The sequence below is a fragment of the Passer domesticus genome, chromosome 4, assembly GCF_036417665.1.
Source record: "Passer domesticus isolate bPasDom1 chromosome 4, bPasDom1.hap1, whole genome shotgun sequence".
Taxonomy (NCBI): Eukaryota; Metazoa; Chordata; class Aves; order Passeriformes; family Passeridae; genus Passer; species Passer domesticus.
This window is the reverse complement of record NC_087477.1, coordinates 39,931,902-39,944,217: the sequence shown is the minus strand read 5'-3', so window position 1 is coordinate 39,944,217 and position 12,316 is coordinate 39,931,902. Positions and strand designations below refer to the sequence as shown.

Below are 12,316 nucleotides of genomic sequence, written 5' to 3'. Positions count from 1 at the left end.
TTACTGTCAGAGGCCAAGTAAAACTCAACTGTATTTACTGAACAGGTAGCAATTGCTCTCTTGCTAGAAACCAAATCAGAACGATCAGGATTTTAGTTACATTTAATCGCCTGGGCACTGGAATTTGTAACAGCTTGGAATGGGCACTGTCACATTATTAACAGCTCCCTTTCTAGAAGACAAAGCACAGTTCACTGAGCAGATGTATTGAAGGCAACACCTTGCACTCAGCTGGGCTTGGATCAAAGACTGTCTCTCCTGACAGAAGGTGCAAAAGAGGAAAGGAGGAAATTTTCACTATTGCAAGCAATTAAGACTGGGAGCAAAGGGGCCCCCTGTCACACATCTCCCCAAGCTATTCAGCACACTTTAGCTCACTAAGTGCTTTGGATAAATACACTGTTTTCTGACATTTCTATCTCTAACGCTGCAGTGAAACTGAAACCACAATAATACTGAAACTGATTCAGAAAAAGCAACCCCAAACCCAACAGCCCATCTCCAGTGGACTCTGGCCAGCCTCTTTTTTCTGCTCTTAAGTTAGTTTGGCAAACAGGTTAGGAAACATTTCCAATGCATCTTAGGGCTCCAGCCCTATGGGGAGAGCTCAGCAGGGGCAAGGAGCAGCAAGAAGAGTCCCAGTCCTGGTGTGTGTCCTCTAGCCTGTCACACCACACCTCCATGCCTCAGTTCCCCAGCAACGAACCAGATGCCCGAAAAACCTCCTTGACTAAGGCAATGCATAAAATTTTAGGCATTGAAATAGCAATTTACTGACATTAGGTATCCCTTCCAATGTTGCTGTATCCATCAGGTCTGCATACAAGAAAGCTGAGCCAACTTGCATTAATTTGCATAACTACCATGTATTTAACTTCTCCATTTTGTCCTAAATGAAGAATGTGACACTGTACAAACGGAATTAAAAACAGCAGTTCTCATTCACTGACCAATACCAGAAGATAGAGGAAGAGTGAGAAGCCACAACAGATGCACAATTGCTAGAGCACAAACAGTATTATCAACTAACTACTTTATGGGGGACTTGTTTTGCTTTATAGAGATGTTCTGAAGGGGTTGCAAATAGCACTTAAAGCCCTCAGGACTATTTGACGCTGGCAGAAGTCCCCCTTGAAGCTTCAGCCAACATATAGCAGAGGGTTTGGTGCAACACCTCTGTGGAAGGCACCGGGCATTTTGTCCTTCATGCACACCCAACTTTGCTAGCTGCTGTCTGCAGTTTTGGAAAAGGTGGAGATAGTTCTGTGCCCTCATGTGCATCCTTGCCCAGTCATCCTCTAGTTCCTTTCCATGTCCTTGCAAGGGCTGAGTTGCACCTGGGACAGAGGGATGTACAATACATTAAATAATTCAGTCATTTTGCAGTGACAGTCTTCCAGTTTACTGAACTGGGTGAGAGCACCTCTCTGTGGAAACTGTCCTTGCATGGCCAGGTGTTTAAAGGCTTAGACCATAATTCTCCAACAAGGACAGCAAACAATTTCATGCTCTTGGTGCCACCCCTCAGGAGAACAAGGCAGAGCCATGGAGCTTCATGGCTTAATGATCCAAGGCAGGAGCCCATTGTGGGGAAGGCAGAGCTCTGGAGATGACAGGATAATGTGCGGTGCAGATCAGCCCCCCTGTAATAAGCCACACTAATGCTGAACTGTGTGGAAGGCAACTCAGGAAATAGAATAATTAATAATCTACTTGGCTGAGCAGCACTTTCTCTCCTTGGATTGAGGCAGACTGCAGAAAGTTGGAAAGAATCTACAAAGAAATGGCACCCAGGGTCCCATACATACTTGCAAACTGAAGGAGGGAGGCCAAGCCCGGTTTTCTGCTTTTACCTGATTCAACTTTGCTTCCTTTTATCTCCTGTAGGGGCAGACAGCAAAGATGCACATGATTTGCACAGCAGGATGCAAAACCACGGTGGGCAATTGTGCTGTGTATTTCTGGGAAGGCAGTAAGCAGTGCTAGTGCCCTCCACTGGCATTTCCCACCTCATTTGCCTTTGAGGCATTGTTGTTTCTCTGCAGAGCCCAAGGGCCAGATGCAAAAGGCTCCCTGTACCACTCTGCATGCCCACCACCTCTGGCCAAAGACCACAGAGCAGATTTTGTCAAATGTATGAGAGAATTTGCTATTTTTTCCTATCCATTTCCCCAGACCAGTGCTCTCTCCAAGGCTGGCCAAAGGACTTAGAGGATCAGTGCAGAGTGGTGGGCCCCTCTGCACAAAGAGCAGTGGCTCACTCCAGTTTCCTGCATTGCAGCAGAAAAATCCCCACCCAGCACCAGCACAGCCAGTGGGTGCTCCACATCAATTCATACAGGGCCTTTTGATCAGAGCTTGTATTCTTAGAAATTGCCAAGCCCAAAAAAATAGGAAAACAAATAAATAATAACACTTCCCTTCTGGTGATTTCTATTGTACTGATCTAGCTGGAAATCCCATCAGTTACTTGCTTTTCATCAGGACTGCTCCTCCAGGACCAGGAGATGCAGCAAGCATTCTGTCATGCTGGCAAAAGAGCATATCTGAAGTGTGTTTTAATTAAAACCTTCCAACTCTTGAGCTTTTTGTAGTATTTACATGTAGCTGAACTTTGGCCCAGCTGCTGTGGAAGAAATATAATTTATTTCTTGGTTGTCTGTCACCTCAGTGCTACTCTTGGCTCTTCAGATAGAGCTCTCCCCTCCCTGTCCCCATGTCCTCCCCAGAGTGGGGAAGGAAAGGGCAGTAATCTGGAAAAAAGTACTAGCCAGCCCTATTACTTGTATTACATTAGCCCTTTGCAACAAATACAAGTGTCAGAAGTAGCATTTTGGAAATCTTTCAAGGAATGAGCAAGGGGTTTGCTGTCAAAATATATTGTAATAGCAACCACAACAGAAAATGTGGAAAAACATTCCAAGCCTCACTGAAACAACACCTCTCCAATGAGAAGCAATCCAGGGGAGAAAAGCATTTCAGCCTGATACTATAAAACACTAACTGGGAACCTGTAATTCATGCACATTGAGAGCTGGAGCTCAGTTCTGATACAGCAAAATCCTTCCTGGGATACAGAAGCCAGCTTGCTGTGTGGGTGCAGACACCAGGCACAACAGCAACCAAGGGGAAAAAATCTGACCATATTAACCAAAAAATATTACAAACTGCTTATTAAAGAAGGGTCATGCTCATGGCAAAAGAAAACAGACAGAAGGAAAAAGGGACCAGAGAACTGCCAGGTGGCCTTGCAGCACAGAGAGCCACCCTCTTCAAATGTGGGCCCAGTTAGGCAGAAATTTGGCACAGGGACATGAAGAGTGAAAGGCACCTGAAGTGTCTGAGCTTTACCAAGCTCTCACAGACACCCACAAGGATGGGTAACCTCTGTGCTCTGTCCAGCACGTGTCCTGCATGTTCATACACACACAAATGCACAGAATCACAGAACCACTGGGTTGGAAGAGACCTTCAAGATCATCGAGTCCAACCCATACCCCAAAACCTCAACTAACCCATGGCACACACGCTGCCAAGTATGTACTTACACCTTCACACTCCTACAAATTCATTTTATTAGCATGATGGGTGCACGGGAAAGGAGAAATGTCCTGTGAAGCTGCTATACCCTGAGCAGTGCTTCTACAGCACAGGTCTCTCAGTGCACAACTACTGAAACACAAATGTCCAAATTCCCGTTTCCTCCACTGTTATATTTAACCTTTCAGGGAGAATACTATAAAGAGATTACTTGGTTTGGTACTGCAGCCAGAGAACAAGTGGGTTATTTTATTAAATGCCTGCAAGTCCACTGCTAAACAGCACTGAAAGTATTTTTACATTCTTTTTTTTGGCTATTTTGGAGTCCTGATGTCTTAAGCGTACCCTCCAAAGTATCATTTATGCAGACTGTTAAAAATGTAAAACTACTTTTAATGCTAAAATCAGAGAAATAACATAGGAGACAATGGAATTACCAGCTTGCAGACTGAGATTAAAGAGCTGAATGGGACTTTATTAGCAGAGAAATTCAAAAGCAACATTCATGAGGGAAAAAAAAATCTATAAATTGATGTCATCTGGGCAGTGGAACCATTTCAGATACTTTACTTTTGCTCTCTGCCAGGTACTGTGCTCAGCACAATACAAAGAGAACTCCCTGGCCCTGAAGAATGTGTTTTAAAGGGATTAGAATTAGATTAGTATAAGATTACTTGGCAATCTTTTAAAAATATGCCAGCAAAATGGGAAATAAGATTTTAAACCACCTCTATCACTCTTGTAATGTAACATGAGTAATGCCCTGTAAAAACATAAGTTTCTTAAAGCTCTGACCTTGTGAAGTTCTTACTTCACCTGATCGCAGCATGGCCTGCTGTATGCTTTTGGAAAAAAGTCAGTATTTGCTATCATACACCTCTAAAAACCTGCTCTCAGGTTGCTCAATATCTGATACCTTACCCTAAGCCTGAGGTGATGTTGCTCTGGGGATTCTGGTGGCTTGGGGATGTCACAGAGCGGCGTCAATCCTCCTGGTCGCAGCATCTCAAGCCAAATATTTGGGCAGCTCTTTCTCCCTCACACCCATCTGTATGGCACCATGTGGGTGCAGCCCATGCATTCATTTTCCCCAGGTATAATGCAGCATTTGCTTTTTGTACTTCATGCCTCATGAATAGCACACTTTGAAGAAGACTAATGGCTTTACCATAAGGATGTTTGTTTCACTGCCACTGGGAGATGGTAAAACCTGCACCCTTCTGCACAATGCACAATGGCTGTCATCAGCTGAATCTCATAATGAGATCTTCAGCACCCTTCTTTTTCACTTTTTCAGGAGGAGGGTGGATAGAGACAACTATTTCTTGCTATTTTTATTTTCATCTATAAATAAGCTGTTTTAATTTCATGTCACAATTGAAAGGTCTGTCTGCAGATGCAGGACATGGTTTTTATTTCATCTTTTAATGTCCTTATATATCAACCACAGGTTGTCTCACATACTTCCAGAAAAAAATGACCTCTAACTAAAAGTCATATTGTAATTTGGGGATTTTTTTTTTCATATTCCAAAGACTTGTCTCAGTATTCAAGCATGTATTTCTAATATGTGAAATATAACAAAAAGACTTATAACAACTATGAAAAAGTAGCAATTACCGATAGGGGAGTTGTAAATAAAACTGTAAAATATTAATCTGATCCATAATTCATTTGGTAGCAGACATCCAGCCATCTGGGCTGGGGTGAACTCATGATTCCGGAATAGGATGCTGGATGAAGATTTTGCATTCAGTATAAATGCAGCCATTACCAAAAGAACAACAACAACAAAAAATTCAAACAACCAACCTTTTGTACTGCACCGGCTTTCAGGTTTTACTTTGCCAGTGTGTTTCCTTTTCACAACCTGTGATTGCATGCTCAGATTGCATGAGACCATGCTTCAAAAATATACCAAAATACTTCTTGAAGCTGATTACCAGCATATGCATGGAACTTCACAAATGAAATTATTCTCTTTCTGGCTGAACCTTCACTGGCAGATCAACACTAATTTTCACATCTCTCTGAACATGAAGGGTGCTCACAGCCAGCAGAAAGATCCTGTTACAAGGGGCAGTGCAGGGTGCACTCAGCTTTAAATATAGACTATGGTCTTTGAGGTAGTACAGTTTACCTGCACATATTAAAATACCCCTGTATTCACCCAACCAGGTATGGGAGACATTCTATGCATTTAAGATAGCATTGTTCTAGGTTAAATGCTGCAAAACCTGGGTTAACACACTGGAAGCCAGTGCTGCTTCTCTAAATGGCAGTGCTTTCCACAGAGATGGGCAATTGCAAACTTTAAAACCTCTATTTATGCCACTAATAGCTCGTCTCTGGCCAGTGTGAATCTAAAGCAGAATTTAAACTACCAGATGTACCAAATTCATAAAGGATTGCCTGCAGCTGTTAGAATTTTCTCAGAGTCCATAAAATAATTAGACAAATTCATGTGAGAAAAATCCATTAAGGACTATAAAGCACAAAGAGGTGGTCCCTGGAGGTTGGAGAGGGCTCCAAGGAAGCACTGGGATGTGTGTGCTTCCTGCTCTTAGCCCTTCTATGGTATCCACTAGTGACCACTGCTGGAAAGGTGATGCAGCCCAGTGGATCAAGTATGGTTTCAATGGATGTTTAAAGGCAAGCCCTGCCTAACAAGCTGGCTATGGAAAGGAAGTTTTCCAGAAGGAAGCATCTGCTTAAGCTTTTGCAGACCCTGGGCTAGCAGCTCTGGCTGAAAAGTAGAGCTGCAAGACAAGTCTCGCTTCTTGTGTGAGATGATGGAACATGCTGCCTCTACTGCAGCATCCCCTTGGAAATTTTCTGTTACTCCCGAAAAAAATAAGTAAACTGCTCCCTTCCCACGCCAAACCAAACAAACCTGTGAAGACTTCAAAGTTGGAAGAATCAGACCCTGAATGTTACAGGACTTGAACCCATCAGTTCCCAAATGCAATCTCTGGAAATGTGGTTCCCATCTCTTGCCTCATTTTCTGATTTCTTCTTCCCAGACGGTGCAGGGCTGCAGTCTCTTGGTTTCAAGAGCATGTAGATACTGATGTAAGATTGCAGTAAGCTCTACATTGCAGGTTTCCCTTTCCAAATCGCCCTTGGCTGCTTTTCAAAGAATGTACACATCCTGACTGCTATGGAAAACATCTTCTCCTTGCTCCCCTCCACTGCAGCATCCCAGCCTGTGCAATTAAAGGAAGGACCGTGGTTTTCAGCACACTTCCCTGCTCCAAGAGCCTTCTAGCTGCTCCAAGCATCTAGTGGTTTTTGGTCCAGTAAGAACCTAGCCATGCCTCGTAGACAGCACTACAGGTTGCCAGGTTCTGTCCCCCAACACCTTTGCTTAAAAAGCACTGCTGCTCCACAGGATGCAACTTCTATCTCTGGTTTGGCCTCAGGCATGCAGACTCCTTGAGGCATTAGACATATTAACTCCTCCTCTATTAGCAGGCACATCTGGACCTTTCTTCTCCTCCTTGCCCAGAAGGAGGGCAAAAATATCATACAGGTCACAGAAGGGGATTGAACATTGGCTTCTGACTTTTCAAACAGAAAACAGGCAGGGGGTTTATCTAAAAACACACACTGAGAAGGTCTTGAGTGCAAAGGAGTCTGTGGCATCTGGGATGCCAGCAGGAGAACTGCCCCACTCTCACACCCCCCACCTCCAGGCCAGTTCTGTGCCTGAAACCATTCCCAGCATGGGACTTGCTGACATGAAAAGCAAAGAAAATTGCTCGGCTGCTTAGGCTGGCTCAAAGTGAACACTCCTGGCAGGTTTTAAGCCTAGAAAGGTTTTAAACATTGCATCTTTCCAGTGTGCTCCTGCGATGATACAATGGGCGCGCAGGCAACCGTGAATGAAAACTGCTTGCTCCCTCGGGACCCATTAGGAGACACGCCTCTGACCAGGACGTCATGGTGGGTGCTTCCTGTACACAGGGCAGATAAGATGAAAGACCTCAAGGGAGATGCACATCTCTGTCCAGAGCGACAGCATACCTTAATCATCCAGCTTGGTGAAAGTGCTGAGGAAAAAAAAAAGTCATGCAGTTGTCACTTGAAAAGCAAACTTCGGTATTAGCAGTACACACAGACTGCTCTCTGGGAACCATTTAAATAGGTGGAGGTTTCAAAAATATGAAAACTGAGCAAAACCATGAGCAAGGGAAGCATGGCTAACTCGATCCTATCATTGCCACTTATGAATTATTCACTGTGCTCCAGCCCACATGCACGAGGCACACTCTTTAACACACTGTGAGACTGCATTACAGATGGCTCCCTGCCATCTGTGCTGGGAAGTCCCTTGGACACATATTTTGCAGCAATGCCATAGGGAAAAACCATGCTTGGGTCAGCTCCTGTGCCTACAAAGGGAAGAAGGTCCTCTGTCTGCCTGCTACACCTCTAGGGTAGCCGAATGGAGGCCAGCACAATTTCTATCTCTCATGGCTTGTGGCATTGCTCATCCTTTCTAGACACATATTTTCCAGCAGAAAAACACCAGCAAAATCCCACAGAAACAATAAAGGTTTGCAGATTGCAAGAGGGTTACAGGAAAACTCATCCTGTATTTGGAGCCTAAGGCCACTGTGTCCTGCATGGATCAGCTCCATCCCAAGTACTGCCAGGTCTCTAAGGACTGGGGAAACAGAATAATGCTGGGGTCACCAATGGAGATTAGCAATCAGCCTCTTCTTGTGCACAAAACTTTACTGTTCCCTCTCTGTATTTCCAAATTTAATTACGAAAACTTTGAGTAAAATTTCACCAGTCTGAAAATGCCAGATGGATTGCGAGCACCAATTCTTTTAGTCATTATTCAAATAGAGGAGAGAAAGGGGGACAAACTATTTTGCAGTGAACCACCATTTTTTTTTTTTTTTCCAGGAAGGAATCCCTTTGAGAGTCTAACCCAGAGGTAGTTTCTGCTGCTAAAAGCTGCCATGCCCAGAAGAGGTGGTGTACATGAGGACTCACAGCCTGCACATTCTTTGCAGCTCTGAAATGAGCATGGTCTTCTTGGGATAGACAAAAGCCAAACCAACAAAACAGACCCTGGCATTTCTATGCACTGCTGGGTTACTGAATATGTGCCAGCAGGACTCCAGCAGCCAGACCTATCCCATGGCATGCAATTTTTCAATTTCCTGCAGCCAACAGATCTTGTAGCAGGATTTCTCCTACTGCTGCAGTTGGCCTTGTGTCACTGATCCAACTTCATTAACCAGCCTCTGTGAAAATATAATCACCATCAGAAAACCTGTGCAAGGGAAAAGATGAGACACAAGAGCTGCACCTCTTGGAGGTAATTCCAGAGGGAAGGTGGGTGGCCTGAGACTCTCTCAAGCCAGATGTGCCCTGCCTACTCTTACTTGAGAAAGAACTGTTGAAGTCAGTCTATACCCAGAATCACTGGGCATGGAGCACTCCATTACTTGCCTCAAAGGACATTTTTTGGAGACACCTTAAAAAACCAGATACTCACTTTCCATGCTCGGCAGTTAGTCTGATTTGCAAAGTCCCTCTTTCCATCTGCTTTATTTCTGGCATGGGCAAACTGATGATGGCCCAGGGGAGTGCTGAAAGAGCACATCACTGGGAAGCCCATTTGATGCTACAGCTCCAGCAGACAGGCCTGGCTCACCTCACAAACACATGTTGGGACCAGCCAGAGAGACAAGGAAACACAGGCACCACTGCTTTCCTTACACTGCAGTTTGGTTGAACTTCCTGTTGAACCAACCATGAGAGCACACAGACACAATTTCAACACCACACAGTGTATCAAACACCCACAGCTTGATCCACTACTATCTCCCGTGATTGTGGCTCCACTAAGATAAACAGGGAGACTTGACCAGAAGCTACACTTGTCCTTAGCATGGGACACATTTGACACAGGTTTCCCATTTCCTCTAAGCAACCTTGCAATACAAAGCTGCAAGTGATAACTGTGCAAGGGGGTTATTCTTGGCCTGATGCAGCTATGTGGATAAATTCTGAAGCAGCTATGGAGAGTTTGGGACATAAGTCACAATCCAAGACCTTTTCCTCACTGCATTGATTGGCGAGGTATCATCTCCTCATGCACAGCTACATTTACTGAGACTTATGTGGATTTAATGCCACACATCATGGAAAAGCCAGTGGCAGCAATGAAATACCAATGCAAACCCACTAACAGGAAAATATACTTCTTCCAACAGCAGAGTTACTGGCAGCAGCCTTCACAACAGGAAAACAGTAAACAGCATTAGGACCACGACACCCACTGATCTGCATTAAACAGGTGCCTTTAACGGGTGTCATACTGCTGTCCTCTAATATTCCTCCAGCAGATTCCATGCCACATCTATCAGCAGCACTCCCAGCATGCCTCCATCTCCTCTCCTCTAGAAACATATGAATGATCCGTCCAACACTTCAACAATCCAGTTTAATTACCAGGACAGGTATCTGCACTTCCTAGCTGCTGGCTGCCAAGCCTGTGCACGTACACCTGGGCAGCAGGAATGAGATGCAGCCCTGCTCCAGCTAGTGTTTTTCTGTTCCACAGTGAGGATCTGCCAATCTACATCCAGCTGTCACACTGAATTGCCCACTGGGTTTCCTGGCTGAACCTTGTCTGGAGAAGGCAGGGGGTGGCTCCAGTGATCTGGCAGCGCAGTCCTCACAGTCTCAAATGCCACCTGTTAACAGTCCTGGAAGGGCTTTATGGTAGACAAATGCCACTGGGGAGCCCTGAATTAAATGGCAGGAAGTAAGCCAGATAGCAAAACGAAGAGACCATAAAACACAGAGCATGAGGGACAAGAGAAGGATAGGTCAGCCTCCAGGACTTTACAGAAGTTGTGTCATGTGCCTGGTGTGTTGATGCACACAGAAGGAGATGTAATAATGTTCCTGCCTCCCGTCATACCTCCAAGTGACAGGGGACAATGGCAACTCCATGCCTGTGTCCAGAGTGACAGGTCATTACAACTTCTGGGCAAAAGAAGGGCAGACAGACCAGAGCCCTGGACAAAGGAGTAAACCAGTCTACACGATCTCTGTCTGTACAGTGCAAACCCAAGAATAACATAGTATGAGTGAAATCCTAGCCCTACCTTGTTGGAGAAGCAGTGACAATGTACCACACTTCATCAGTCTGAGCCCAGGCACTTTAGCATCACAGTGTAGAAGAGGGATTAAAATTCCCAATGTCACTAAAAACAATTTTATTAGGGTAACTGTTTGTAAAGTTTAGATGTTTTAGCCAAAATGGACTCTTAGAAGTTTCCCTTTCACAACAGGAAAGAGCCTTTTTTTCCCCTGGTTTAGTGGATGGATACACCAACATGCGAAGAAGTGGAGGTATCTCCAAATAGCCTAGTGTAAAAGGAAAAAGTCACAAATCCTAAAAATGTGTCCTGCTGAAAGGAAACATACTGAAGACTGCAGTAATTACAACCTAAGAGACAAGCACTGCCCACCACCCACCCCCCATATTTGAAGAGGCCATAGTCCAGCCCTCCATCCTGGAGACTTCCACCCATTCCAAAGGAAGGTCTGCACTGGGTCCGATTGGCTCAGGCTCCCACCCCAGACATTCCCCCAGGCTGAAGATCCACTTACCTGCCTGGTTTGTGGTTACATTTACAGACACAAACTGCCGGGCTCCGGGGCTCTGGTCGGACACTCCATTCACTGCCTCAATTTCAAAGGTATAGTTTGTGTGAGCAAGCAGATCCACCATCATGACAGAGGTGTTTTTCAGGCCGGTTTGCTGGGGGAGGTACCTGACATGACCGCCACACGCCTCACACAGACCCGAGTGTGAGCTGCACTTCTTGCATGCAATATAATAAGACACATCTTTCCTTCCACCAGTATCAGCAGGGGGAATCCATTCCAGAAAGACACTAGTCTCGTTAACATTTGAGATGGCACTCCGAGGAGCAGAGGGGGGTCCTGGTTTGCAAAGTGAGAAAAACACATGGTAAAAACAGTATCATCAGTCATCCTGCTTGCTACTACTCTCTAGGCTGAAAAGAGATGCTCTGTTGCTCATGGGGACCATTTGCAACAACACCCGAAGAACTGGGAAAACAGGGATTTGTTTTGAGCACTCTCACCTTGCTCAAGAGATCTGTGTTGGGATGCAGTCACCTGTGTGTGAGGACAGTACACAGGTCTGGCTCAAACCCAAGAGGAGGAGCACTGAACCCTGGGGCATTGTCTCTGGTGCTCTCCTGGCTCTTTCTGCCAAGGGATTAGCAAGTCTTTGCCCTGTCCAAGTTCCTGTTGGCTTCACCAGGGGCAAGATTCCTCCTCCTCACCCCACTGGCCCTGTACCACTAACCCCTAGGTCCTTAAAAAAAGACACACACCGGGGTTTTCACACCACCCAGGTACTCAACTCGGATGCCAAATCTTTCCTCTGTATGCAGCCGCCTCTTCCATCAGCCATTTGGCAGCAGTGAGACCAAAGCTTAGGCATCCAAATCACACTTAAGTGAGATGCTCGATGCAGCCCAAAGCAGATGGTGATCTACACGGGCCACTGGAAACACGGCTGTGTCCAGCCACTCCATGGCAGCCCTCCTGGTCCCCGCCAGGCTGCGGCACAGCTGGTTACCCATGCCGCACCTGCTTACTTTGCCAAGCCTCCCTGCTCAGGATGCCAGCGTGGCACTGGCAAGGCTATCCAAGGAGGAGCAGCTGCTGCAGAGGTACCAGAGCACCTGCACAAAGTGGGCTGCTTCTC

At 45.5% G+C, this 12,316-nt stretch overlaps 1 protein-coding gene across 18 annotated transcripts in view; it reads right to left on the bottom strand.

Moving 5' to 3' along the window:
• EPHA5 (EPH receptor A5) overlaps positions 1–12,316 on the bottom strand; it is a 193,577-nt gene that overhangs the window by 70,501 nt on the left and 110,760 nt on the right. For 13 of the 18 annotated variants that reach the window (XM_064417313.1, XM_064417307.1, XM_064417314.1 and 10 more), the window contains one exon: positions 11,185–11,520. The exons of the other annotated variants lie outside the window; for them this stretch is intronic. In XM_064417313.1, coding sequence (XP_064273383.1) covers positions 11,185–11,520 — 336 coding nt within the window. The remainder of the gene's footprint in view (positions 1–11,184; positions 11,521–12,316) is intronic. 18 annotated transcript variants of the gene reach the window in all.